Source organism: Phacochoerus africanus, chromosome 3 (genome assembly GCF_016906955.1).
Source record: "Phacochoerus africanus isolate WHEZ1 chromosome 3, ROS_Pafr_v1, whole genome shotgun sequence".
NCBI lineage: Eukaryota > Metazoa > Chordata > Mammalia > Artiodactyla > Suidae > Phacochoerus > Phacochoerus africanus.
In genome coordinates, this window is record NC_062546.1 from 96,129,908 (window position 1) to 96,152,794 (window position 22,887).

Consider the following 22,887-nt stretch of genomic DNA (forward strand, 5'->3'; position numbering starts at 1 on the left):
GGATGGACCCTGCATCCTCAAGGATACTAGTTGGGTTCATAACCCCCTGGGCCACAACAGGAACTCCTGGAAAGAGTATTTTTTAAATGGTCATGTGTTACTTGGCACACCTCCTGTTCAACTGAGGCCAGACATTGAACACAGGCTCACACAGAATTCTGTGTCACAGAAGGGCTTGTTTCTCATGAGGGGGTAGCAGGTGGTGAAGCCTGAGCCTGCCCTGGGTCTTGGGGCCTGTTCTCTGTCTGAGAGGCAAGGAGGTGAGGGTGTGGACGAGGTAGCCTCTCAATGACCCTTTCCAGGAGTCTCTTTTAAACTCAGTTCAAGAGTTCTAAAGTTACTTCAGCTAAATGTGTACACATGGATATATCTGGGATGATCTCCTTAAGACATGTAAAGAGGGAGTTCCCTGGTGGCTCAGAGGGTTAAGGATCTGGTGTTGTCACTGCTGTGGCATGGGTTGGATCCCTGGCCCAGGGACTTATACATGCTTCTGGTGCTGCCAAACAAACAAACAAAGAGACCTGTAAAAAGAGTTCCATTTTGTTTGCAGGAGCACAAAGCAGAAGCCCAGTATCTGAGTTTTACAAATTCCACTGGGAGCCTCCACCCCCCACCAAGCCTGCAATGCCAGGCCCCCAAGAGGGTCCCTGGGGACATACAACCCAGGGTACAGGGGACTCGGAGTGAAGTGAGGGTGACGGCACAACACTTGGGGTGACTGAGTCCCCCAGATCTGTCCTAGAGTGAGGGGTTCCTGCAGCTGGGGCAGCAAGGAGCAATGTCCCAGCTTCTCTCCCATAGTTCCCCCCCACACCCCAATTCCCTCCAGTTTTGCCACTGGTGACACTTAGGAAAAAGTATGCTTCCCTCACAGTGACTTAATCCTAATAGAAAACTCATTCTGAAACAGAGGATCTATTAAAGGGGAGAAAAATAATCAAATACTTCAAAGGGTCTAAAAAAGTTATTACATTTTAGTCTCGTATAAAAAACCGTTACTAAAAACACTGTTACTTGATACAAATAATCACTCAATATTTACCACTTAAGGTGATTTTCAAGCTCTTCATAAGTGTCCTGTCTGACCTTCTGTTCAAAGAGCGCTTCCTTCATCTGCCTTGTTTTTGAAATCTCAGTGCCTTGGTCCAAAACTGTGGGCGGGGGTGAACAACGATGATACCAGTAATCAAATCAGAGTCATTTGCTGAGAGAAAAACACATTTCTTTTTCTTTTTAATTTCTTTTTCTTTCTTTCTTTCTTTCTTTCTTTCTTTCTTTCTTTCTTTCTTTCTTTCTTTCTTTCTTTCTTTCTTTCTTTCTTTCTTTCTTCCTTCCTTCCTTCCTTCCTTCCTTCCTTCCTTCCTTTCTTTTCTTTTTTTTTGTCTTTTTAGGGCTGCACCCATGGCATACGGAAGTTCCCAGCCAGGGGTTGATTTGGAGCTATAGCCGCCAGCCTACACCACAGCCACAGCAATGCCAGTCTGAACAGCGTCTTCAACCTACACCACAGCTCTTGGCAACGCTGGATACTTAACCCACTGAGCGAGGCCAGGCATCGAACCTGCGTCCTCATGGATACTAGTCGGGTTTGTTACAGCTGAGCCACAAAAGGAAGTCCAAAAAACACATTTCTAATGGCAAAACATAACATCGATCTGAGTTTCATTGCTGTTGCTCAGAAAGGGTAAACATGGTGAGTTCCCGTCATGGCTCAACAGAAACGAATCTGACTAGCATCCATGAGGACGCAGGTTCGATTCCTGGCCTTGCTCAGTGGGTGAAAGATCTGGGCGTTGCCCTGAGCTGGGGTGTAGGTCCCAGATGCAGCTCAGATCTGGTGTTGCTGTGGCTGTGGCGTAGGCTGGTGGCTATGGCCCCGATTAGACCCCTAGCCTGGGAACCTCCATATACCTCAGGTGCAGCTCTAAAAAGACAAAAAGCAGGAGTTGGGGGATGGGGGGTAAATGTGACACACAACCCTTCTTTCAGATCCTGCCCAGGGGCTAATTTATGGTGGGTAAACTGCTTACCTTCTCTTAATTCTTTAATCTTCAATTTTCCTGGCTCTTGGTTTAGCACAGTTGCCACGGCAAATGGATTTGATAAATCTACCGGAAACCTCAAGTTCTGATATTCAATTTCCTGAGACCAAATCAGGAGGGAAAAGTCATTATTTTACTTCTCTGTAGTTCCCTCCACCGTGCTTAGCCTAACTCCCACTTTACCTTAAGCTTTGGAGGCTTAAGATTTGTTGTCAATTGGTGAAAACGGACAGGTATCATTGCCTTTTCTGGAGGAACAGCTACTTTCCTAGCAAGAGTATTTAATCTTTCAAATTCTTCTAATCTAGAATTTAAAACATATATTAAATTATTATATAACCCAACAACTCAAGGTGCCTAATTTTAGTCCCTTCTGATAATACCATGACTTATAGTCCATTAAATATGATATTGAAACTGAAAATGAATCTGGTGCTAAAACAGGGGCTTACTGAAATAAATGCGTCAGAATTTCAGAGCATAAACATTTAAAAACAGCCTGCTGATGGCTGCTTTCCTTGTATTCCAAAGAAATCACAGGTGAAAACAGAACATGCTGAAAAATGCTCACAGTTTAGCATAATTTCATTTCTAGGCTGTTTGTTTGCCTCAGCTAAATGTATTTACTACTTAAAAAAGAATTTACAATGATTTATGTTCCTAGTCAAAGAGTAATTATGCCCACTGTTTGTTTCAGGATCTTTAAAAAAGGTGACTCAGGGAGTTCCCATTGTGGCTCATTGGGTTAAGGACCCAACACAGTCTCCATGAGGATGTGGGTTCGATCCCTGGCTTGGCTCAGTGGCTTAAGGATCCAGCATTGCCATGAGCTGTGGTATAGGTTGCAGACTCAGCTCGGATCTGGTGTGGCTGTGGCTGTGGCCGGCAGCTGCAGCTCCGATTAAACTCCTAGCCTGGCAACTTCCATATGCCACAGGTGGGGCCCTAAATAAAAAAGAAAGGGAGAGAGAGAGCGAGCGAGAAGAAAACGCCAAGAGTGTTTTAAACACAGATGTGAACTAGTTTATATAGGATGGATAAACAAGGCCCTACCGTAAAGCACGGGGAAGGATATTCAATATCCTGGGATAAACTGTCATGGAAGAGAACATGAAAAAGAACATACATCTGTATGGCTAAGTCACTTTGCAGTGCAGCAGAAATTAATACAACATTGTCATATATATGCATCCATTATATTTCAATTATATTTTAATGCTCTTTGGAAATTAAACATCTATTTCCCATTACATGTTTCTTTAGAATTGTTACTTTTAAAAAACATAAGAAGCCAATTAGATGTTTTGTACAGAAATTTGGTGATTCTTATTTACTGTCCTTGAAATAAAGTAGAAAAGTCTAAACAAACAAAAAATACTCACAACATTGTGAATAATTAGACTTCAATAATTTTTTTTTGGTCTTTTTGCCTTTTCTAGGGCCGCTCCCGCGGCATATGGAAGTTCCCAGGCTAGGGGTCGAATTGGAGCTGTAGCCAGCCTATGCCAGAGCCACAGAAACTTGGGATCTGAGCTGCGTCTGCGACATACACCACAGCTCACGGCCACACCCACTGAGCAAGGCCAGGGATCGAACCCGCAACCTCATGGTTTCTAGTTGGATTCGTTAACCACTGAGCCACGACGGGAACTCCAATAAATGTTTTTTTTAAAGAGTGTTCTAAAAGGAATTCCCACTGTAGTGGGTTAATGACCCAGCTTGTCTCTATGGCAGTGAGGGTTTGATCCCCAGCCCATCACAATGGGTTAAGGATCCAGCATTGCCACAGTTGTGGAGTAGGTTGCAGCTCCAACTTGGATTCAGTCCCTGGCTTGGGAACGTTCATATGCTACAGGTGCAGCTGAAAAAGAAAATAAATAAATAAACAAGATATTAAACTCTAGGTAGGAAACTGAAACATCACAGTTTAGGAAAAGTGTGCATCTTCACCTGCAGGGTATTTCTGCTGTGCGATGCTTCAGCATCCATCAAAGCATGTCTGTGGAAGGATAAACATGTAAAAATCCCACTCCAGTATTGCCTCTGAGAAGGTCGGTTATGTGTTGCAATGCAGATAGGAGCTGGCAAACAGCATCCTGCTTAGCCAGTTAACCTGACACAGGAAAAATCAGCTCTGTCTTTCATTCTTATCCAATGTTACTTGTTAGTTGGCTGAGTTCTACTGAGCTAATGTACGGGATTTGGGTTCAGCAGGCACATCAATATTCTATAGTTGATTTGAGCTGCTCTGGAATTTTTAGAGAGACAATCATAATATACATACAAAATAAATCAGGGAGTTTCTTTCTTTCTTTTCTTTTTGGGCTGCAACTGCAGCATATTTAAGTTCCCAGGCTAGGAGTCAAATAAGAGCTGCAGCTGCCAGCCTACACCACAGAAACACTAGATCCTTAACCCGCTGAGCGAGGCCAGGGATCGAACCTGTATCCTCACAGAGACAACACTGGGTCCTTAACCCACTGAGCCACAGTGGGAACTTCTGTTCCTTCACTTAAATATGCCTGATGATGTTAATATGTGATGTTGACTATGGGTGAAGGGGACAGGAGGAAAATCATACTTCTTCATTTCCAAAATATTTGTAAGGAGTTTCCAAGATTAATATTTATGCTGTAAAAATGTTTCCCCTTAACTTTTATATAACTAGATACACTTGGATATAATAATTCAAACTGGAAATGGAACTGGGGGATAATTTGTTACAAAGGAAATGGAAGTTGGGGATAATTTGTTACAAAGGAAAATTGAAACGCATTTTACATCTTTACTCTGTCTTGAAGGCTGATATTGCTTTAAGAAAAGCGTTTTCCTTTCTGCCTTATGTCAAAGTCACTTGTTACACATGACTTATTTGGGCTTTTCTGTCATATCTTCAGAGTGTGGACCATTTCCCATTGAGATTTTCAGTGGACACTGCCCATGACAAGCACTCAGCCCATTATGTTATGTTTAAACTTTGAACATAGCTATGTTGATATGGTCTTACGATTTAAATTTTCAAATAGACAATAATTCACACATATGGCCAACAACTCAAACAGCACATCAGTATTCATCAGTGAGAGAGAGAGTTCCCAGAAAACCCCTTTTCTCAGTCATCTCTTCTCCTCTTAGTGGAAGCAATTACTGCCACAAGCACAGAAATATTTTATGCATCACTGTTATATTTTAAAGTGCATTTTATGAAGGTTAATCATTTAAATACATTTTAAAAATTGAGATCTGACACAGACAGTATATTAGTTTCAGGAATATTAGTAAGTTTTTGTTTGTTTGTTTGTTTTCAATGGCCGCACCCATGACATATGGAAGTTCCCGGGCCAAGAATTGAATCTGAGCCGTAGCTGCCACCTACACCACAGCTTCGGCAATGCCAGATCCTTTAACCCACTGCACAGGCCATGGTTTGAACCTGTGCCTCTGTAGTGACCTGAGCCACTTCGATTGGATTCATAACCCCCTGCATCACAGCAGAAACTCCTTAAGTAAGTTCTTGATGACATTCTGTTACATAAAAGAAGCACAAAATGGAAGAAAGGAAGACTTTGAAAAAATTTTGAGAATAAACAAAAACAGGGAGTTCCCATTGTGGCTTAGTGGTAAAAAACCCAATTAGTATCCATGAGGATGTGGGTTCAATCCCTGGCCTTGCTCAGTGGGCTAAGGATCCAGCATTGCTGTGAGCTGTGGTATAGGCTACAGATGTGGCTTGGATCTGGAGTTGTTTGTAGCTGTGACTTGGGCCGGCAGCTGTAGCTCCGATTCAACCCCTAGCCTGGGAACTTCCACATGCCAAGAGTGCAGCCCTAAAAAGCAAAAAAAAAAAAAAAAGTTAAAGAATAAACAAAGACATGCCCAGGTGACCGTACTTTAAAGCCATGTTGGGGTAGCACGTTCCTGTGAAGACACATTCATAGGGCTGAGAGTTGAACTGTGAGATCCATAGCTGCAATTTGATCTGTGCGGTCCCATATTGAAAGGGGGTAAACCGGACAGTGGCATTCATCTTCCCATTCGCCGGAATTATTCCTGAGAAGAAAACAATGAGAAAACGTGATACTTGCTCTTCTAGCCAAGTTCGGGCAAAGAGCCTCACACACACACACACACACACACACACACACACACACACACACGCACATTCTTCCCATGATAAGCACAAGTATTTCTATTATCTCTATGTAGTCTTTTTATTAAATACACATGAATCAACTTCTGCATGTTTACCCTGATCTTATTTACCAATGACTACATTAATGCTCTGTAATAAGAATGAGAGCGTGTCAGTTATATAAATATATACCTACCAGTCAGCATTAGGGAGTCAGAATTGAATTCCCAGAACCATAACCTTTAAGCTAATTCCCAGATGTCAATGTCAATGCTGTAAGCAGCAAGGAGAAGCTCAGGAACACATGCAAAAGTTTGTGTCCAAAGAATTCAGTTCCCTATGTTATGTAATTTGAATTCTCTCCTTTCAAAACTTCAGGATGGATGACTGTTCTCCAAAGTCAATATCAAACAAGGCTTATTTCTCCTTTGTATCTCTGGTGCTAAAGGGCTTGGAACCCAGTAAGTGCTTGGCAAACGTGGAAAGAAAAATAAAAGGCGGGGGTGTCAGTGTAGCAGGTGCGAGAAGGGCTAGTGTTTCTGACTTCTGCTGAAGGCTCTCTGGTTCCCTTGGCCCTGGGGCATCTGGTATTTCCACAGTCCTCACAGAGGCCTTATACAACCCACGCATTTGCCTGGCATCCCCTCCTTTCCACCTGTGCCTCCCCCTCTTCCCCGGAATCCTGGCCCACCCTCTCTCCTGCTCTCTGTGCCAACCCCATGACCCTTTCATTCAGCCACCCAAGCCAGCACTGAGTACTCACTGGGTGCCTGTCACAGATATAGCCATAAACAAAACAAAGTTCCAGATCTCACAAAGTTTACATTCCAGTCAGGATATTTAACAAAAAGGAATGAACAAGTGAATGTAAACTCTCAAGTCCTGTCATGGATACAAAGCAGGCCACAGACAGGCAAGCGGAAAGCGGAGTTCGGTGGGCTGAGGTGTGGGGAACTCTGGGCCCGGGTGAGAAGATACTGCAGCCCAGCCTCAAGGAGGAGAGGGGCCTCTGCACCCCAGGGCCTTGGAACCTGCTGTTCACTCAGCCTGGGAAGTCCTTCCTTTAGGTTTTCTTTTCTTTTTTTTGCTTTTTAGGGCCGCACCTGTGGCATATGGATGTTCCCAGGCTAGGGGTCTAATCAGAGCTGTAGCTCCTGGCCTATGCCACAGCCACAGCAACGCCAGATCCAAGCTGCATCTGCAATCTACAATGCAGCTTGTGGCAACGCCAGATTCTTAACCCACTGAGCAGGGCCAGGGATCGAACCCACATCCTCAAGGGTAGCTGTCAGGTTCATTACTGCTGAACCACAATGGGCACTCCCTCCAGATGTTCTTTTAGTTCTTGACTCCCACCCTCTGAAATTACCTCTTTATTGTCTGCCTTCCCTGCTAAGTCTTAAAAAAGCAGGTGCCTGCTCATTACTGTGTTCCCAGCTCAATAAACACTTGTTGAAGCCGAATGAACCCAAACTTAAAAGGCTTCATCAGTGTGCGTGTTACAGGAAATGCCTCCTGATGCTCCACTGACAGGAGACTCCTCTCCCCGCACTCTTGGCCCCCGAGGGTGTTCTGCTACCACCTGGATGGTTACACTTCAAGGTTTCAAGTCTCCCAACTAGACTGCAACTCCCTAAGGCAGACATCAGGCTCAGAGCTTTTTTATCTTCCCAGATCCCGAGCATGGTGCTTCAGAAAACTACAGCCAACCCCAAAGACTCACCAAAAAAATCTGCTAGAATTAATAAAAATTCAGTAAAGTTGCAAGATATAAAATCAATATAGAAAAATCAGCTTTGTATCTATACACCAACAATAAATTACCAGAAAGTGAAATTTTATTATTTTTATTTATTTGTTTTTATTTTATTTTATTTTTTAGGGCGGCCACACCTGTGGCATATGAAGTTCCTAGGCTAGGAGCTACAGCTGCCGGCCTATGCCACAGCCACAGCAATGCAAGATCCAAATCGGGTCTGCGACCTACACCACAGCTCAGAGCAGCACTGGATCCTTAACCCACTGAGTGAGGCCAGGGATCAAACCTGCAACTTTAAGGTTACTAGTTGGATTTGTTTCCGCTGAGCCACTATGGGAATTCCCAGAAAGTGAAATTTTTTTAAAAAATCCCATTTACAATAGCAACAAAAAGAATAAAATACCTAGGAATAAATTTTTTTCCAGTTTTACTGAGAAATAATATACAAATCTCTGTATAAGCTTAAGGTAAACAGCATAATGGTTTCTTTACATATTTGTGAAATGATTGCCACGATAGGTTTAATTAACATTGTTCATCTCAAATAGATATAATAAAAAGAAAAGAAGGTGTTCCTGCTAGGCTCAGTAGTAATGAAACTGACTAGTATCCATAGGTTGCAGGCCCAATCCCCAGCCACACTCAGTGGGCTAAGGATCTGGTGCTGCCAGGAGCTGTGGCATAGGTTGCAGACAAGGCTCAGATCTGGCATTGCTGTGACTCTGGTGTAGGGTGGCAGCTACCGCTCTGATTTGACCCCTAGCCTGGGAACTTCCATAAGACCCAGTGCAGCCCTAAAAAAAAAAAAAAAAAAGAAAAAAGAAAGAAAAAAGAAAGAAAGGCAGAAAAGAAAAAGAAAAATTCTTGTGATGGGGAATAAATTTAACCAGGGAAGTGACACACCTGAACACTGAAAACTGTAACACATTGATGAAAGAAATTGAGGAAGACAGAAATAAATGGGAAAAAAAAAAAAAAAGAAAGAAAGGAGTTCCTGTCATGGCTCAGTGGTTAACAAATCTAACTAGGAACCATGAGGTTTCAGGTTTGACCCCTGGTCTTGCTCAGTGGGTTAAGGATCCTTCGTTGCTGTGAGCTGTGGTGTAAGTCGCAGACCCGGCTAGGATCCCACGTTGCTGTGGCTCTGGCGTAGTCCCAAGGCTACAGCTCCCATTAGACTCCTAGACTGGGAACCTCCATATGGCACAGGCGCAGCCCTAGAAAAGACAAAAAGACAAAAGAAAGACAGAAATGGAAAGTTATCCCATGTTCATGGATTGGAAGAATTAATATTATTAAAATGTCCATACTACCCAAAAGATATACAAATTAAATGAAATCCCTGTTAGACTTCTAATGGTATTTTTAAAATAGGAATAAAGCAAACGATCCTGAAATTTGTATGGAATCACAAAAGACTCAGAATTGCTAAGACAATCTTAGGATAGAAGAAAGGAGCTAGAGGCATCACTCTTTGTGGTTTCAAATTCTATCACAAAGCTACAGTAATCAAAAAGAGTATACTATTGACACAAAAATAGACAGATAGATTAATGAAAAAGAATAGAAAACCCAGGAATAAAACCATGCATACATGGTCAATTGAGAACAAAAGCCCCTTGGAATATACAAAGTGGAAAGAAAAGTCTCTTCAACAAATAGGAAAAAAATGAAATGGGGACCGCTATCTTACACCATACACAAAAATGAATTCAAAGTGGATTGAAGATTTGAATGTAAGACTTGACCATAAAGCTCCTAAAAGAAAACACTGTAAAAAGCTTCTGGGCATTGGTGTGGGCAATGATTTTTGGGATTTGATACAAAAAGCAAAGCAACAAAAGCAAAAATAAACAAGTGGGACTACATCAAATTCAAAAGCTTCTGCAAAGCAAACCAGCAACAAAATGAGAAAGCAATGGAAGAAAATATTTGCAAGCCACACATCCCATAAGGCATTAATACCCAAAATACACAAGCAACTCATATAACTCAATGGCAAAAAACCCCAAATAACCCATTTTTTTAAATGAGCAAAGGACCTGAATAGACATTTTTCCAAAAAAGATATACAAATGGCCAACAGGTACATGTTCAACATCATTAATCATCAGGGAAATGCAAATAAAAAACACAATGAGATATCACCTCATACCTATTAGAATGGCTGTTATCAAAAAGATAAGAGATAACATTTCCTGGCAAGGATGTAGAGAAAAGGGAACCCTTGTGAACTGTTGGAAATATAAACTGGTACAGCCACTATGGAAAACAGTACAGAGTTTCCTCAAAACATAAAAATAGAATTATCCTATGATCCAACAACCCCAATCTGGATACAGATCTAAAGGAAATGAAGGAGTTCCTGTCATGGCTCAGCAGAAACGAATCTGACTAGCGTCCATGAGGATGCAGGTTTGATCCCTGGCCTCCATCAGTGGGTTAAGGATCCAGTGTTGCCGAGAGCTGTGGTGTAGGACAGCAGCTACAGCTCGGATTTGACCCCCAGCCTAGGAACCTCCATATGCTGAGGGTGCAGCCTTAAAAAAAAAAAAAAGGAAATGAACCTCATTATTTTGAAGCAATAGCTGCACTCCCATATTAGCTGCAGCATTATTCATAGTATCCAAGGTGTGGAAACCTGTGTCCATCAACAGGTGACTGGATAAAGAAGCTGTGGGATAGATAGATAGATACAGATATGTAGATATATATGATGCAATATTATTCAGACTTAAAAAGGAAGGAAATCCTGCCATTTGTGACAACACATATGAGCCTAGAGGGCATTATGCTAAGTAAAATAAACCAGACAAAGACAAAACGCATGGTGTCGCTTATAGGCTGATCTAGAAGAAAAGAAAGTCCAATTTCTAGAGACAGAGTAGAAAAGTGCTTACTGGGATCTGGGGGCTGGGGGGTTGGGGAAAAGGATAGGTTGGTAAAAGGGTAAAAACTTTCAATTTTAGAATGAATAAAGTCTGAGGATCTAATGTAAAACATGATGACTATAGTTGGTAACACTGTCCTGTAGAATTGAAATTTGCTAAGAGAATAGAACTTTAAAAAAAAAACGTTCTCACCAAAAAAGAGAGAGAGAGAGAACTACATGCTATGTGAGCAGATGGATATTTTAATTAATTCAGTAAGGGTCCCCTTTCACAATGCATGCCTATGTCAAATCATCACATTGTACCCTTTAAAAAGCTTATAATTTTATAGTCAACTATACCTCATAAATCTAAAAGAATGCAAAGTAAAAACAAAACTATTTCAGTATTCCCAGCAGACCACAGTGGGCAGATATCCAAATCCCAAACTTACACATTCACAGATGGAAACTGGGAAGAGGAAATCAGTTCAGGAAGAGATTTCCCTCTCAAAGGTCCTAAGCATCTTTGAGATCTGTGCTTTGGGGTGTGAAAAAGCTGATGGCCTACACCATATCTGATGCAAATTCCTTAGACCCTTCACTAAGATTCTGAAGGCTTGGAAAGAGACAATGTTCTCTGTATAAAGAAAATGTGTACATATATACAGCAGAATACTTCTCTGCCAGAAAAAAGAAATCATGCCATTTGCAGCAACATGAATGGACCTAGAGATGATTATACTAAGTGAAGTTAGTCAGACAGTGAAAGACAAACATCATATGATATCATTTATATGTGGAATCTAAAAAAGGATACAAATGAATTTATCTGCAGAATAGAAACAGATGCACAGACTTTGAAAACAAACTTATGGTCACCAAAGGGGACAGGTCATAGGGGGAGGGATGGACTGGGGGTTGGGGATTGGTATATACACACTCTGGTATATGGAATGATTGGCCAAGGGGGACCTGTTATGTAGCATAGGGAATTGTACCCAGTAGTCCATTGATGGTCTATATGGGAAAAGAGTCTGAAAAAGAATGGATGTGTGTATATGTATGACTGAATCGCTTTGTTGTACAGCAGAAATTATCACAAAATTGGATCAACTATACTTCAATAAAACTTTAAAAGTAAATAAAACTATGACACGGGAGTTCCCTTTGTAGCACAACGGAAACAAATCCGACTAGTAACCATGAGGTTGCAGGTTCAATCCCTGGCCTCGATCAATGGGTTAAGGATCCAGCATTGCCGTGAGCTGTGGTGTAGGTTGCAGACGAGGCTCAGGTCCTGCATTGCTGTGGCTGTAGTGTCGGCCGGCAGCTGTAGCTCTGATTTGACCCCTACCTTGGGAACCTCCATATGCTGCGAGTGTACCTCTAAAAAAAAAAATTAAAAAATAAAAATTAAAAAAAACCTATGACACGAATGAACCTACCTACAAAACAGAAACAGATTCCCAGACATAAAGAACAGACTTATGGTTGCCAAAGGGGAAGAGGTTGGGATTAGCAGATGTAAGCTATACACCCAGAATGGATAAACAACAAGGTCCTACTGTACAGCACAGGGAACTACATTCAATACCCTGTGATAAACCATAAAGGGAAAGGATATATTTTTAAAATGTAACAAAAAAGAAATAATATTTCCATTGTGTCTGAAACAATTAAAAGTGACTACTAAACCAAGGACATACCAAGAGTCAAAACTAGAATTAGAATGGGTTAACTTCTAGGGAGTTCCCACCATGGCACAGCAGAAACAAATCTGACTAGGAACCGTGAGGTTGCAGGTTCAATCCTGGCCTCACTCAATGGGTTAAGGATCTGGCGTTGCCATGAGCTGAGGTGTAGGTTGCAGACAAAGCTCAGATCTGATGTGGCTGTGGCTGTGGCTGTGGCTGTGGCTGTGGCGTAGGCCAGCAGCTGTAGTTCTGACTCGACCCCTAGCCTGGGAATTTCCATGTGCTGCAGGTGTGGCCCTAAAAAGCAAAAAAAAAAAAAAAAAAAAAACAACAATGGATTAACTTCTAAGTTCAAGTTTTGATTTTGGGAGAAATTTACCTGGACACTATTATAATTTATCTGCATGATGCAAATTATCCCAAACTGTCTTTATTCCCATGTTGGTGTCCAATTCCAATTACACACTATGTCAGATACATAAAAGTTTGTTAGTCTTACACTTTTGAAAATAACATAGTCAAAGCTGCCTTATTCTCTTTCATAACTTGGCACCTACTTTCCAAATCTTCTTTGATCTGAGAACTCTTGGGGGATGAGAAACTTGAGAATTAATTCTCCTTACCTGATGATGGCTCAACAGTAAAGGCTGGATGAGACTGAATCAAGGTCACATGAAACTCGAAATCCACAGGGCAACTGCATTGCAGAGGAATCACATAACTTTTGCTACCAAAAAAAAAAAAAAAAAAACAAAGAAAGAAAAGAAATGTGGAAAATATTGTTTTTCTTTAGAACCAGCTCTCTTGGTATCAAGGAATAGAGACTCATTATGTAATAAGCAGCCACAGAATGACAACCGTCCGGATACTCATGCAATAATTCCTGGGTCACGGCAACCTATGCATTTCCCAGAGAGTGAGCTGTGCCAGTCCTACCCAGCAGTAATGTGATTCCCTCACTGACAGAGGAGGAAACCAAGGCACAGGGAGGGTTACCGTCCTGCCCACCCTGACATGGCTAGTTAGTGGCAGAACCAGGATTCACAGCAGGTCAACTGTCCTGAGTTTCCACCCCAAACACCTCAGGCTTGCTGCCTCTTGAGTCTGAGCAGGTTTACCCTACGGATGCTCATGGTCATGGGGAGAGGGCATGTCCACCACACAGCAGGCCCTGGGGGAGCCTGGAACTTGGATTACCAGGCCTCACGGACAGCCTGGGAAGCCGTGGCCTTCACAGAGCATGGCACTAGCCCATGTTGAAGAAACCACACTGCAGGCTATGTTTGACTGAAATTTGCTAGAGGCTTCATTCGGTTAGAAGCTCAACAGCCAGCAGAGGAGCCAGAGAGGGACCATGTTTTCAGAACTGCTCCCACAGGGGCAAGGCCAACTTTGTGATGAGCTTGAGGCGAGGCTAACGACACCACAGGAGCTGCCACGGTTGTGGCAGTTTTTTTTTTTTTTTTTCCCTTGGGGCTGCACTTGCGGCATATGGAGGTTCCCAGGTGAGAGGTCTAATTGGAGCTAAAGCTGCCAGCCTACACCACAGCCATAGCAACTCAGGATTGGAGCTGCATCTGTGAACTTCGCCTCAGCTCAGAGCAACGCTGGATCCTTAACCCACTGAGTGGGGCCAGGGATCAAACCTGCATCCTCATGCATACTAGTCAGCTTCTTAACCTGCTGAGCCACAACAGAAACTCTGAGATGGCACTTCTTAGAGAACCCTGAGCACCTCCATATCCACTCCATTTATGAGGACAAGCACAGGTCAGCCCGAGTCTGTGGGATGAGTGTGGGGAGAAGCAGGGTTCTCTGGCCAGCACTTGGCTTCCCACGTGGAGCTCAGACAGGTCATCTGGACCCCTTTCGGCAGCTCCTGCTGCAGGGGACTCAGCCCTGCCCCCGGCCCGGCCTCTCCTGTGCCTCCTCCCTTCTTTCTCCACCACCTAACTCCTGCTCCTTCCCGGCCCATCATGCCCTCCTGCTTAGTGGCTGGTTCCTACCTTGTGACCTTTTCCATGAGGACTTCCCTGCCATCCAGGTTTGTCCCTCATTCCCTCAGTAGGAAACTTGTCTCCTGGCTCCTACTCCTGGGAGAACTAGATGGTAATGGGTCTGAGCAGAGCTGCCAGGTTAGCTTTTGTGTTCCCTTCCAAGCAGTGCTCATCCCAACCTGTCTGCCTATGGGCTTTTCCCATCAAGACCACCTTCTGGGATGTGAGGGTGCTCTGCTGTGACACCTGTCACCCCACTGATCGCCAGGGTTGATTCGGCTGATCTGGCTAGCTAGGTGGGTTTCCCCTCCTCCCTCACCACTCCATCAAGGTCCCTCCTTCGGTCAAAGAGGATGACCATCCCCAATAGAGAAGGACCATTCTTCAGTCAAGGGTATACCAGCAGGGGCACTCCCCTGCTGGAATCCAAACCAACTCTCAAGGCCACTCCTTGACCCGCCAGCACCTGTCTACCTGGGAGGCTCAAGTTCTCTGAAGGCAAAGCCGAGCTAACTTGCTTCCTCAGCACAACCTCAGCAAAATCCCAGACTCTGGCACAGATTAACTCAATGAATATTTGTTGGAGAAAAGTAACACTTCTTCAGTAACAACTTGAGGGGGAGTCCAGTACAGCTCAAATGTGGCTTTAAAACTTAAGCCAAAGCATTTTTATTTGGCTTTAAATTCATTACCTTTTTAAAATGTCTGAAATATTCCAATTTAAAGAAGAATATAGAGAACAACATAAAGATCCCTTTATCCACTACCAGGTGCTATTAATTCTTTTGCTTTGGGCAGGTCAATGTCTTATTTCTTTGTTGTTGTTTGTTTGCTTTGGCTGTAGCCTGCAGCATGTGGAAGTTCCGAATCAGGGACTGGACCTGAGCCACAGCAGTGACAAAGCCAGATCATTAACCACTAGGCCACCAGGGAACTCCTTACTTTGAAAGAAATAACATTGTGGAACAGTTGAAGCTCCCCGTACACTTTTCCTTGGTGCTTGTCTCTTCCTCCCTCCCCAGGGGTGACCCCTACCTGTATTCACTATCATCCCCATGGATTTTTATTACATCATCGCTTATGTATGTACCCATAAAATACATGATATCCATTGCTTGCTTTCAACAATATCATTTTAAAACTTGCTGATTCTGCTCAACACTATGCTCTTGAGACTGATCCATGATGACACATGACATCCTGTTGGTTCATCCTAACCAGTGTGGGTCTATACCAGCCTTAGTTCTCTATCCTCCTGCCGAGAGGCGTTCAAGTAGTTTATGCCTCTTCACCACTGCAATGTGGTCGGGACTCCCTGTGCATCAGTACCAGAACTGCTCCAGTTATAACAGAAATGGAATGACTGGTTATTGGTCAAGTAAAAATACCAACTTTACTAGAAATGGCCAAAGTGCTCTCCAAAGCATGGGTACCAATTTGTCCTTTCACGAGTGGCATCTGGGGGCTCCAGGTGGTTACCAACACAGACTTCACAAACATGTTAACTTCTTCCAACCCAATGGGGTGAAATTGGCACCTTGTTGTATTTTCCTTTTCATTTCTTTGAGGTTGAGCTTCTGCTCAGATATGTCCATTTGGTTTTCCCCGCCTATGAACTGCCTGTGTGTATTCTTTGCCTATTTTTCTACTGCGTTGTTCTGTTCTCTTATTAATTTGTAAATTCTAGATATTCACTTTGACAGTGATATTCCTTGATATAAATTCTAGATAAGGGTCATTATCAGAGTAATCACTTAAGCCAAAAGTGAGATGAATACTTCATAGGTTTTTTTCCCCAAACTCATAAATCTTATCCCAAATCGGTCTCTACTATAAGTATAGGTTCATCCATCTTTACTTTCATTCTCTCTCTTTTATTTTATTTTATTTATTTTATTTATTTTTTTTTTCATTTTTTCATTTTTTGGCAGCCCATAGGCATATGCAGTTCTTGGGCCAGGGATCAGATCTGTGCCATGGTTGCAAACTACACTGCAGCTGCAGCAATGCTGGATCCTTAACCCACTGTTCTGGACTGGAGATGGAACCTGGGTCCCAATGCTCTAGAGACGCTGCCAATCCCATTGCACTGCAGTCGGAACTCCTCTTTTTTTTTTTTTTTTGGCCACGCCCACGGCATACAGAAGTTCCCAGGCCAGGGATCGATCCCATGCCACAGCTGCAGCCCAAGCCCCAGCAGTGACGATGCCAGATCCTTAATCCTCTGAGCCATCAGGGAACTCCAGCTTTACTCTCTTTAGAGATGCCTTCTAATTCTGAAATACAGGGTACATAAAAGTCATTACATTTTCAAGGCAATTCAGCCTAACAGATACTCAGGCCCCACTGGGTATCAGCTTCTTTACCACACTGGGTAGATAAAACTAACATTACAAATTACAAGCACCCCTCAAGATATAAGTAACCTTGGATAGTGGTCAATGTGAAGCCTTAAACTGCCCAAACCTGCTCTCTGAAGAGTAGGCCACTGACTCACAAGCCCCATGGGCCATCTGATCCTCCAGCCAGTACCCTCAGGGGTCTGCTCAGAGCTGCCCCAGAAAGGCAAAGTCTACTGCTCAGGGTTCTTCTGCTAAAAGTTGAACGCTGCATTTCCCTGAACTAAAACAAAACCAAAAAACCCTGCTAGGGATTTTAGTATATGTCCAATCTGTAACTAATTTCAAAGCTCTGATAATTCCCATAGAAAAGGTGTCAGAGTATTTGTTTAATGATGATTACATGAAGCCAAGTTCCTGATGCATTAATCAGTCAGAAAAACAAACAATTCCTTAAGGGCACAGAATTCCAGGTGCCTCAATTTAGAAGGAGACACAGCAGTGCAAGGAATACAAATTCAGTGGGATCACTGAACTTTGCTTTCATTGCTGCTGTTCATATTAAGGATGTCACATTAGTGTAGTTGGCTTCCTTCATCATAAATCAAGGGCAGTCTAAATTAATTTGGGCCAAGAGAAATTTGGCAAATATGAAGTTTAGCCTATTTAGAACTTTTCCACGTGTGAAGAAATAGAATCTCCTTAGATTCTGGAGGGACTTAAAAATTCTCAACTAAATTCCCATTGCTAAACACAGTTTGAACTCATTTGCAATGAATAAGCATGAATAAATATACACATCTTATACTTATTAATCCTTGGATGCAAACAAGAACCTGAATTACAGTTCTTATATAACTTATAGAAAGCAGCCAATTATTAAAGCAGGTGCTCCCTTTGTGGCACATCAGAAACAAACCTGACTAGGAACCATGAGGTTGCAGGTTTGTTCCCTGGCCTCGATCAGTGGGTTAAAGATCTGGTGTTGCCATCAGCTGTGGTGTAGGTCACAAATGTGGCTCAGACCTGGTGCTGTTATGGCTGTGGCGCAGGCTGGCAGCCGTAGCTCGGGTTCGACCCCTAGCCTGGGAACCTCCAAATTCCACGGGTGCTACCCTAAAAAGTGAAAAAAAAAAAAATTAAAGCAGATAAAAGTTAGTACTTTTGGAGGTAATTACAACTTTTATCACTGTTGCTTTATTATTTAAGCATTAATCAAATACACTGAGGCTATGTATAAAAATATATTAAGTACTTTAAAAGAATTATCCCCCCCCTGCTTTTTTTTTTTTTTTTTTTTTGGCCAAGCTCACAGCGTGAATTTCCCAGGTTGGGATCGAACCTGAGACACGGCAGTGACCTGAGCCACAGCAGTGACGATACTGGATCTTTAACCTACTAACCCACCAGCAAATTCCAAATTATTTCTTATTTTTAATAAAATCCAACCCAAACCTTTTAAATGTTAGACTTATATTATGATCATGTACAAACTCTGTGCCTATTAGAAGAAAAAAATACAAATTTGCATTACAGAAAGTAAATATAGAAAATACCCCGATATAAACTTAAATTTCTTTCTTGTCCCATCTCTAAATAAACGTTAATAGAGGACCAGAGACCACATTCATTTCTAGTAAATTATGTAACATTTGTTTTTACCTTATTCTGATGTTATTTTTAATCATTTACCCAAGTATCTAACATTGTGTTTGTCTAAGCAGTAATCAAGAATTTCTTGAGAGAATGATATTGTGAAATTACTATAGATAAAATTTCCTCCCTAATTAAAAAAATCTCAGGGTTCCCATCCAAGGCTCAGTGGAAGCGAATCCAACTAGCATCCATGAGGATGTGGGTTCAATCCCTGGCCTTGCTCATTGGGTTAAGGATCCAGTATTGCCGTGAGCTGTGGTGTAGGTCACAGATGATGCTTGGATCCAGAATTGCTGTGGCTCTGGCCTAGGCCAGCAGCTACAGCTCCTATTTGACCCCTAAGCCTGGGAACTTCCATATGCCAAGGGTACTGCCCTAAAAAGCAAAAAACAAAAAACAAACAAAAAAAACCAACTCAGTGTTTAGGGAGTGGAAGGAGTGTGCCATCTTGCCATAAGTAGTATTTGACTCCTTTTTGTAGAATGAAAGTTAAATGATAATAAGCATGACAAATGCTAACTTATTACAAGGTGCTAGATTCAGATGGCACAATAAATTAACCATTGTGCAGGTACAAAATTCAAGGGAAACACCATCAAGATGAAGGGAGGGAGTTCCCGTCGTGGCGCAGTGGTTAACGAATCCGACTAGGAACCATGAGGTTGCAGGTTCGGTCCCTGCCCTTGCTCAGTGGGTTAACGATCCGGCGTTGCCGTGAGCTGTGGTGTAGGTTGCAGACGCGGCTCGGATCCCGCGTTGCTGTGGCTCTGGCGTAGGCCGGTGGCTACAGCTCCGATTCAACCCCTAGCCTGGGAACCTCCATATGCTGAGGGAGCGGCCCAAGAAATAGCAACAACAACAACAACAACAATAACAACAACAACAAAAAAAGACAAAAAAAAAGATGAAGGGAATCCTCCCCACAGAGACACATGAATAATTTAGACTGTAACATGGATTAGAACATATCAATTTAGTAAGTCTATCCCTTTGCCAACTATTCACTGATATAGGAATCTTTCTTTCTTTCTTTCTTTTGGCCCTGTCTGCAGCATGTGAAAGTTCCCAGGCCAGGGATCGAACCTGCTCCACAGCAGTGACCCAAGCCATAGCACAGACAACACCAGATCCTAACCCTCTGCACCATCAGGGGACTCTAATCGCTGCTTCTTCTGCATCTAGCAGTGGCTGGAGCATGTCCGAAATTGTAGGGAGGAGTCTTTTTATCACTAATAATATTTTGCATTGTTGATGCACGGTGACATTTAAATGCCAGTGCTGCAAAGCCACGGCAAGCAGACACCGTGCACCCAGTGGTCCAGGAAAGGAAGGAAGCCCAGAAATGGTACACCTGGCACACATCAGCCCTACACTATCCAGTCATGGCACCACCCACGTGCTCACCTGTACCGGACAGCAGCTCACACCAGCTCAACTGCACATGGAAGCCATCCCGTCGCTCCAGAGAAGTATAATCACAGAGCAAAAGGAAGACAGATGGAGAGGTGACAAGTGGGTGTGTAAATCCAGGGCCTGTCTGCTTGCTGTGGCTTTGCAGCAATGCTCCTGGTCTTCTCCCTCACCAGTTGGTGTGTCCATCGCCGGCTCTGAGAGGGCTGTGGCTGAGGACTCTCCCCTTGACCTTCTCCAGACAAATGCCCTTGGCTGAGGGCCTGAGCACCCCCTTCTCTGCCCTTTGCTCCTTTATGAGTTATGCCTTAATAAATCATGTGCAATGAGTTTTTGTTTCTGCTTCTGCCCTGTGGGGCTCATGGGCACAAAAGACTTTCTGTGTTCCCTCATTTCTTATTTTTAGGCAATGAGCCTCATTCAACCTCCAGGACCTTCCCTGAGTTCCTAGGAACAGGTTCAGACAGTTGCTGTTCAGGGGAGGAAGGGGATGCAGAGACAAGGGAGGAAGAGTCAAGAAGAAATAGTACAGGAGTTCCTGTCATGGCTCAGCGGAAACGAATCCGACTAGGAACCATGAGGTTGCGGGTTCAATCCCTGGCCTCACTCAGTGGATTAAGGATCTGGCGTTGCTGTGAGCTGTGGCGTAGGTCACAGACGAAGCTCGGATCTGGCGTTGCTGTGGCTGTGGCACAGGGTGGCAGCTGTAGCTCCAATTCGACCCCTAGCCTGGGAACTTCCATATGCCAAGGGTATGGCCCTAAAAAAAGGCAAAAGACAGAAAAAGAAAGAAAAAAAGAAAGAAACAATAGTACAGCCTTGGGGCAGGATCTTGGTTCCTTCTCAAGGGATACACATTAAAGATGTAGGCATCTTATACACCTAAGAGAAAAGTTATATTTCTTATGCTCCTTTTAGAAATGAGTACTTTAAAACTGAACAGTTTAGAGTCCTTCCTTGTCCTTCTCCCTGGCTTAATTGCACCCTAAACACAATTACCCATAAACTAAAGATTAGTCACCCTGAGCATAATTGGCTGTGGGTTAAAATTATTAGCACATGATGTTTTACAGGAACTTTCCTAGTTTGTTCTAATCTCTGATCAATATGCCCTTTTCACAAGTACTATTTTTCTAGGCAATAACCCAGAAGACCACCACCAGGATTGTGCGGATACCTCCTGACACCAACTTTGATGACTAAGATTCCCCCAAAGAAAGAACACATGTTTACCCCAATCCTGATCCTTATCTGAAAACCTGTTTTTCTCCTTTTTACCATTCAGCTCCCCACAATTCTTCCCAGTGGAGGACACAGTCTTTAAGCCATTAGACTGCTGTGGCCCCCTTTGCCTGGAAAAGCAATAAAAGCTATCTTTTTCTCCTTCTTCCCAAATTCTGCCTCTGCGTCTTTATTCAGCACCAGTGGAAAGAGGCAGAGTTTTGGCCACACTTCTAAGGAACCTAAGACCCTACTACCACGTTGAAATATTTGCCATCATTGCATGTTTTTGAGGCGTTCCAGGCCCTCTCCTATCTCAGGTCTGGCTCTCCACAGCAGTCCTGACCAGCACCCCACCCCACCACCCCTGCGATTCCCCACACAGGCCACCAGAGTGAGGTTTCAACAAGGGAGATATGACTCTGCACTTACATCTTTTGGTGGGGGCCTCAGGGCAGAACCCACATCTCCCGGCAGAGATTCTGAGGCCCCTCTCACTCAGCCCTCTCCCTACTTCCCCTGCCACAGTCTTATAACCCAGGTCCAGTCTCATGAACGTTCTAGACAGGCCCAAACCTGCTGTGCCTTTCACATCTCTGACTCTGCCCAAGCCTTTGCACTGCCTGAAACAGCCCTCTTCTCTCCTATTCTGCTCCCTTCTGCTGCTGGCTGATTTCTCGTCATCCTTCAAAAGCTCAGGGCAGGGGAGTTCCCTGGGGGTCCAGTGTTAGGATTAGGTGCTTTTGCCTCTGTGACCCAGGTTCAATCCCTGGTCTGGGAACTAAGCTGTTACACCAAGTTGCTGCACGCCACGGCCAAAAGGAAAAAAGCTCAGTGCAAGCTAGTTCTCCTCTAGAAAGTCTTGTCTGAGCTCCCCTGTCCCACCTGCCTGGCTCAATTCACACTGAGCTAGATTAGGTAACCTTGCTCGAACACACTGAATTAGAAATAAGAAATGTCCATTTAATCGTGAGATTAGGGCTTAATCATTTCTGGAACTAGTAGTGCTTGGCATATAGTAGGCATTCAATAAAGTTTTGTTGAATGAATGAATGAATGCCAGATAAAGTGCCTACCCAAACGATACCTTCAACCCCCAAAGCAGCCCAGGATTAAGAAGGGACATTTCAGGTGAAAATTCTTTCAAATACTCACCCTTTGTGCTGCTACCTTTGTGGGCTGAACACTGCAAGGACAGTTTGGGCGGTTAAAAGTTGGGGAAAAGCCATTAAGTCAAGTGCATCAAGTCTTAGGAAGGCACGGCCTGCTGTCCAAATGTTTGGAGAAGCAAAGTAGCATATCTATCTTTTGAAAGATTTTTGAAAATATCACAACATGACACACAGTAACTCAGTTTCATAAAGTGTTTAGCCGCAGTTTTCATTCTGAGTACAAATGAAGGGCATGATGTAGGAAAGAGCTTGGGAGAAGCCTCCAGGGGAAGTGGCTAGATGTGTGTTTTAAGAACAAAGACTGATATTAAAGCCTGTCATTTCCCCTTGCCTACGAACAAACCAGTGCTATCAACCTTGACAGCCTCGCTGACGGTCCAAACAAGGAGTGCCTTGTGGAGGAGAGGGAAGAAAGAGAGAGAAAAAAAGGAAGGAAGGAAGACTTGAACTAGGAAGTTAGTTGCTTCCTGCCACTTTAATTTTGCTTAAAAATTGCTCATTTACCCACTTAAAGGAAATAGTTATATTTGGCCCTAAAATGCACAGAGTGAGTGGGTCCTGCCAGGAAGGACTCTCCTCTGTTAGGTCCT

At 43.3% G+C, this 22,887-nt stretch overlaps 1 protein-coding gene across 2 annotated transcripts in view; it reads right to left on the minus strand.

Moving 5' to 3' along the window:
• The window catches only part of CFAP221 (cilia and flagella associated protein 221), an 85,541-nt gene that overhangs the window by 41,479 nt on the left and 21,175 nt on the right, over positions 1-22,887 (minus strand). For both annotated transcript variants that reach the window (XM_047772189.1, XM_047772187.1), the window contains exons 7-11: positions 13,126-13,229; positions 5,936-6,095; positions 2,229-2,349; positions 2,034-2,145; positions 1,046-1,154 (exon numbers count right to left, since the gene is read on the minus strand). In XM_047772189.1, coding sequence (XP_047628145.1) covers positions 1,046-1,154; positions 2,034-2,145; positions 2,229-2,349; positions 5,936-6,095; positions 13,126-13,229 — 606 coding nt within the window. The remainder of the gene's footprint in view (positions 1-1,045; positions 1,155-2,033; positions 2,146-2,228; positions 2,350-5,935; positions 6,096-13,125; positions 13,230-22,887) is intronic.